The sequence below is a fragment of the Empidonax traillii genome, unplaced genomic scaffold (genome assembly GCF_003031625.1).
Source record: "Empidonax traillii isolate 1590-97213 ecotype Southwest subspecies unplaced genomic scaffold, ASM303162v1 scaffold680:size346369, whole genome shotgun sequence".
Taxonomy (NCBI): Eukaryota; Metazoa; Chordata; class Aves; order Passeriformes; family Tyrannidae; genus Empidonax; species Empidonax traillii.
The window spans coordinates 230,475-236,645 of record NW_020955873.1 but is presented as its reverse complement, the minus strand read 5'-3'; the positions used below and the strand labels follow the sequence as shown (position 1 = coordinate 236,645).

At 61.6% G+C, this 6,171-nt stretch overlaps 1 protein-coding gene across 1 annotated transcript; it reads left to right on the top strand.

The window, feature by feature from the left end:
* Window positions 1-298: 298 nt before the first annotated feature.
* GM2A (GM2 ganglioside activator) lies at window positions 299-5,170 on the top strand. Its single transcript, XM_027899654.1, has 4 exons — window positions 299-568; window positions 2,328-2,480; window positions 3,322-3,504; window positions 3,616-5,170. Exons 1-4 carry the CDS (start codon window positions 452-454, stop codon window positions 3,769-3,771), a joined length of 609 nt encoding a protein of 202 aa, XP_027755455.1. The 5' UTR covers window positions 299-451; the 3' UTR covers window positions 3,772-5,170.
* The last annotated feature ends 1,001 nt before the right edge of the window (window positions 5,171-6,171 follow it).

Below are 6,171 nucleotides of genomic sequence, written 5' to 3'. Positions count from 1 at the left end.
ATCCATGGGGTTCCCCTTAGAGTGTCTGGGGGTGCCATGTAGGGGGACACACCGGAGCTGGGTGACGTGCATGCCCTGGAGTGGTGGGTGCAGCCACCGCCCCCCGAGCCCCCAGTGCCCGCCCTGGGAGCCTGGGAAAGCGCAACTTCCCGTCCCAGCATCCCTGCGAGTCCAGTCCTGCGCTTGGCAGCGAAACCGGGAAAGGGGGGGGGGGGGGGGAGGGGGGGAAGCAAGCGAAAGAGGAGGGGAAAATGTGAGCGTTCCCGGGGAGGAGGGGAATCGGGCGGTGGGCCGGGCGCGAAGGGAGGGGTCATCGCCACCGCACGGGGCTTCTTATCCCGCTGCTGCTGCCAGCCCGGTCCAGCCGAGGTACCTGCCCGCCTCTCGCCTCTCTGCCCCTCGGAGCGACTCCCCGCCGCGGCCCGGACCCGTCCCGGACTGTTCCCGGAGGATGCTGTGCGCGGGGCTGGCGCTGGCGCTCTGCGCGCTGCAGCTCGTCCCGGCCGCGCTCGCCGGGCCGCAGCCGCAGCTGCTGGTGGAGCGGAGCGGGGCCCGGCGGCTGAGCAAGGTGAGGAGAGACCCTGCATCCCGCGCCACGCACCTCTCCGGGCACGGAGGGGGCTGCCGGAGACGCTCGGGGTTCGGCCCGGAGAGGTGGAAGATTCCACCATCCCGCTGGGATTGCAGGAGACCAGGAGCATTTTCTGCTTGGCGGGACGGGGGCGAGGTCGCTGGTGGGCGCGTGTCTGGGGCTGCGTGGGGGAGTGGGGTCCCACGGGCCCACTGGGACCCTGCAGCCCCCGCGGCGGGGGGCACTGCTGGAGGCTGAGGTTCAGCTCGGAGCAGGAGGGATCTGGTGTTTACAAACACTTCTGAACCCAGAGACCAGCGGCCTCGTCCCTCGGGTGAGCGTCTCCCGGCTCTCATTCCTCCTCTCCATGAGCCTTTTCCAACCCAGTCTCTGCCTCCGTGTTCCCACGAAGCGCTGGGCCGGGCTCATCAACACGCGCTGATTAAGATACAGCTGATTACCATGTGTGACTCTCACGCGGTGCGGAGGGAAATATCGCAATTTATTTTCCAGGAAAGCTGCTGTTGCCCCAGGGAAGGGGGAGCCGGTTGGGAAGGCTGGAGGGGGGCTCGGCGGGCAGCAATCTGCTGCCGGCTCCCTGGAGCCTCTTTGCCTGCAGACCCCCGGGCTGGGAGCTCACAGCTCTTGCTGAGTGTCAGCGTGCAGCCTGCCCCGTGTCCCGGCTTGTCTTGAGCCCCGTGTCCTGCCCTGGGCTGCTCCCGGCGGGTGAGCAGGATGCAGGATGGGCTGCTCGCCAGCGTGGGCTGCGCTGTGGCCGCGGGGGCTGCCGTGTGGCACCAGGCAGGACAGCCTCCACCGGTTCTGCGGCTGTGAGCAGGCAGGGAGAGCCCCACACCATGGCAAGGGCACACGGGCTGCTCCGGCCAAACCTGCTCGGGGAGGCAGCTGGGGCTGGGCTCTCGCCACTCGCCTGTGGCAGGCTCAGGGCAGGTGTTGCAGACAAGTGCCGCCATTCCTCCACCTCTGATTGAGTGTCTTGGCTGGTGGTGTCTGGGGAGACTGGTGGGACAGGGGAGATCTCCCAGCATGGCTCCTAGCCTGGACAGGACACACCTGCGATGTCCCCCCTTCGGGTGATATCTCCTTATATGTGGATTTTCATTATTCCGTGGGATAATGCTGCTTCTCTGGCTCGTTTGCACTGAAGCAGCTCAAGATCAGGCCCCTGGGGTGTATCAGGCAGGGGATGAACATGGCTCATCTGCCCCCGAGTGTGGTTGCTGCTCCTGTGTGGAAACAGGTGGCCAGAGCTGGTGAATGAGGGTTCTCAACATCTGGGCTGATCCTTGACGAGGTGGGAGGCTGTGCCAACCCCATATGCCCCCCAGCATCCCCCTGCACAGTGCAGCCACCACTGCCCTGCCCTGGTCCCAGCTTGCTCTCACCTGCCCTCACACTCCTTGCTTGGTGCTGTTGGCATGAAGGATGTTTCTTGCCCTGTTCACATGTGAAGTGTTTGGAGGCAGAGCTGAAGCAATTTGGAAATTGCAGCCTGGTAATCCCCTTTGGGTGTAAAGTACATGCGGACAGAGTTTCTGAGGTGCTCTCAGGCTTGGAGAGCTGGAAGTTTGAGAAATGCAGTGTGTCATGTTTATTTGGCATCTGAAGGGGCTGAAGGTCATTTTCTGGCTGTTTTTGAGCAGGTGCTTGGCAGGGGTCAGACATCCAGCACTGGAGAAACCTCCTGCAAACCTAGGGCAAGGCTTGCCCTGGCTCTAACTCCTCCTGTTCCCAGGTTGGTGGCTTTGCCTGGGAGAACTGTGGTGACAAGAGGGACCCTGTGGTGGTGCAGAGCCTCTCCGTGGCACCCGACCCCATCAGCATCCCAGGGAGCCTGCGTGTCAGTGCGGCCGTCAAGAATGGAAAGACCATGGGCCCCCCTCTGAAGGCAAGTGCCAGACCATGTGATGAGGGAGGGCAGAGCTTCCCCAAACCACTGGCTGCTGGGAAATGCATGTCAGTGGGTGCAGGAATGAGCAGCCCTTGGGGAGCGAGGCACGGAGCGGTGCAGGGCTGAGTGCAGCAGGCTCTGTAAGGCAGAACAGGGCATGGGGAGATCCACAGTGGGAGCTGACAGTCCAGTGGGAGCCTCCCAACCTTGTCCCAGGGGGAGAAACCACCTGAGCTGTCTCGTGTCCTGGAGATCTAATGACTCAGGAAGGGAAATGAAACCCAAGTGCTGGGGGTGCTCCTGGCAGTCACTGCAGTATTCCTTTTCCAGAGGCCAGATGTGGCTGCTCCCTCCAAGGACATGCTGGGGCACTGTGTGGGAGCCTTGGGCTGTGCCAGCTGCCCTGCATCATGTTTTTGGGAAGTTTTTGGAACGAGATGGAACGTGTTTCTGCCTAGGGTGCATTGGCTGTCTTGAGCAATGCCATGTTAGGGGCTGGGGCTGTGGGAAGAGCACTGGGGGAGCCTAGAGGCAGAGTTGAGGGATGGGAGCACCTGTTTTGGGACAGAGGCAGAGGAGAAGGGAAGGAGTGGGACTGTGGGTTGCCTGGTGGTATTTGCTCCGGGGCCAGCCTGAGGTTGGAGGAAGAGAAACCTTCAGGCTGAGAGGAACTGAAAGCTGGAGGGAGAAGCAGGAGGGTGTGTAGTGACCCTACAGACACCCCAAAGACTGCTTGATCAGGAGCTGAGGGAGTTGGCTGGTGAGGTGCTGTGGGACCGGCTGGAGGAGCTGTGGGTGCCCATGCTGGTTGTACTGGTGCTGAACATCTTCCCTCCAGGCAGTGCTGACGGTAGAGAAGGCACTGGGTGAGCTCTGGATCCAGCTGCCCTGCATTGACCAGCTGGGCAGCTGCACCTACGACGATGTCTGCAGCATGCTGGATGACCTCATCCCACCTGGCACAACCTGCCCGGAGCCCCTGCTCACCTACGGCATCCCCTGCCACTGCCCCTTCAAAGCGGTACGGCTGAGCCCCCCCGGGGTGGTGCTGGCAGTGCTGACGGGCACCACTGTGCCCCTCAGGGCAGGGCTGGGGTTTGGGCTGACCTCTTGACCTCCCCTCTCTCTGTAGGGCTCCTACTCTCTGCCAGCCAGTGACTTTGACCTGCCCGATGTGGAACTGCCTTCCTGGATGACCAACGGCAACTACCGTGTCCGTGCGGTCGTCAGCAACGGTGGGGAGGAGCTCGCCTGTGTCAAATTGGCCTTCTCCCTCCAGTCCCACTGAGGGGTTGGACACTGTCCCTCCTCTCCCCCCCACCTTGGTCCCCTGTCCCATCCCGTGTAGTTGCACCCTGTCCTGTCCCAACCCATCCCTGCGAGGTCCATCCCTCCTGCTGTCAGGAGGAAGCATCCTCTGTGCCCGTGCTTGGTGCCACCTTCCCCCGCTGCACCTGGAAAGGCCCCTCTGGTTCTCCTGCTGTCCCCAAACCCATCACCAGTGTGTCACCTGCCTGGACAGGGTGGCCTTGGAGCCTAACCCCAGCATGACCTGGGGGCAGACATTTTTTTACCTGGTTTCTCTTTCTTTTTTTTGGTAATCTTATCAGGGCAATTTTAGACAAAAACATTCCAGGGAAAAACAGTATTTCTTGGAGCAGTCCATGGGGAGGAAGGAGTGTTTGGGAGTGCTGTGGCAGGCTGGAAGGATGCAGGACTAGCTGTGGAGGGTGTCCCTGCTTACCCCCATCACATCTGGCCAGAGCACAGGGCTGTCTTGCAGAGGTGTCCCCAAAGGAGACCTGTCCCCACGCAGCACCTCTGGCTCTGCCTTTGGTGCATCCTCGTCCTGCACGGGAGACCAGCTTGCTGGCAAGAAGCACCTGTGAAGGCACCTCCCCATGCTCCCTCACGCAGAAAACATCAGGAACACAAGAGGACTGAAACCACCAGAGCCCCACATGGACATTTGCGAGGGACCAAGCAGCTCGTGATGCTCCCGGCAGCAGGAGAGGTGGCTGGCTGATGGCAGCACCCACTCCACAGGGGGACACACGGCTGTGATGGGCTGCTGGGGCACAGCCTGGCCCAGGACTAGTCCCACTCATCTCATTTTTCCACTGGGACTGAGCCGAGGGAGGAGGAGGCTGCAGTTGGGACCATCCTTCCCATGTACTGACAGCGGCACCGCAACGTGGAGCAGCATCCCGAACGTGGGATAACCGGGAGATGGCCATGAAGACCAGCAGCCTGGATCCTATTTGGGGACCTCCTCCTCTGGCTGAGGGACTGTGGTGTGGGCAGGCAGCATCCTTCCTGCTGCAGCTTTGGGCGGGGTGTGAGTCTGACATCTCCCCGCTGTGAGAGGTGCACAGAGGGCAGCGGTGCAGGTGACCCATCAGCCATCCACATCCCTTACTGTCCCTGCCTGCTTGTGTTATTTAGCTCCTCTGTAGGGCTGGTCTCCTACAAGCACTTTATACGCCTTAACTGCTGCGGGGGGTCCTGCATCACACAGATGTGCTCCCACTGCCTTTCTGTGCCCTCCACTTGCTTGGTTTCATCCCACGGCTTTGCCTGGAGAAGCACTAACCCTGTGTCCCTGCTCCCCGCCAGCGCCTGTGCCATGGCAACAGCCTCCTTTTGGGCAGGTACTGCAGGTTCTTAATAAATCTTTTTACCAGGAAGCAGAGCTGGTGCCTCTTGGTGCTGAGGGTGACGAGGGGGTGACATTTGTTTCCCTTGGAATAGTGGGGATGGGGATGTGAGCTGGAAGAGGCGAAGGTGGTTGGGCTGGTGTGGGGGCAGTGGTGGAGGATGTTGCAGCCAGAGGAGCTGAGTGTGAGCAGCCCCAAGGCCAGTTCCTATGTGAGGGGCAGGGATCTGCAAGCACTGCTTTTGAACATGGGGACACAGGAACAGCCCTGGGGGGCACAGCCCATGCTGGGGGGCTCGGGGAGTGTCGCTCATCCAAGCAACCATCTGTAATCCTGACACCTGTATCGCTCTGCATGCCCTGCCCAAGGAACAGCCCTCCTGTAAGGGATCACAGAATCAATTTGGTTGGAAAAGACCTCTGAGATGATTGAGTCCAACCTTTGAACTAATACTGCCATGTCAACCAGACAATGGCACTGAGTACCACGTGCAGTCTTAAACACCTCCAGGGACAGCATCTCCACCAACCTCCCTTGGCAGCCCTTTCCAGTGTCTGATCACCCTCCCTATGGAGAAAGTCTTCCTAATGTCCAACCTAAACCTCCCCTGGCGTAGTTTAAGACCGTGTCCTCTTATCCTGTCACTGGTTGCCTGGGAGAAGAGCCCGCCTGTCACCTGGCTACACCCTCCTGCCAGGTATGTGCAGAGAGCCATAAGGTTACCCTCGAGCCTTCTCCAGGCTATCCACCCCATCTCCCGCAGCCGCTCCTCCCAGGGCTTGCGCTGCGGGCCCTCTCCCAGCTCCGCTGCCCCTCTCTGGTCTGGGGGCTCGGCCCCCTGACCTTGTCCCCGCCTTGTCCCGCCCGTGCGGCGACACCCTCGGCCTGCCACCAGGGGGCGCCCGCGTCCGTCCCGCCCCACTTGGTACCGCCCCACCCCACTTGGTACCGCCCCCTGCCGCCCATGGCCACGCCCCCCGGGACCTCCGCCAGTCCCGCCCCGCCCGCCGCTCTTGGCCCCGCCCCTCTGC

Bases quoted from the DNA above. Each gene is read 5' to 3' on its own strand.
- GM2A (XM_027899654.1), top strand. From the start codon at position 452: ATGCTGTGCGCGGGGCTGGCGCTGGCGCTCTGCGCGCTGCAGCTCGTC. The intron at 569-2,327 runs GTGAGGAGAGAC...TCCTGTTCCCAG, and splicing joins GGGCCCGGCGGCTGAGCAAG to GTTGGTGGCTTTGCCTGGGA. The intron at 2,481-3,321 runs GCAAGTGCCAGA...TCTTCCCTCCAG, and splicing joins CCATGGGCCCCCCTCTGAAG to GCAGTGCTGACGGTAGAGAA.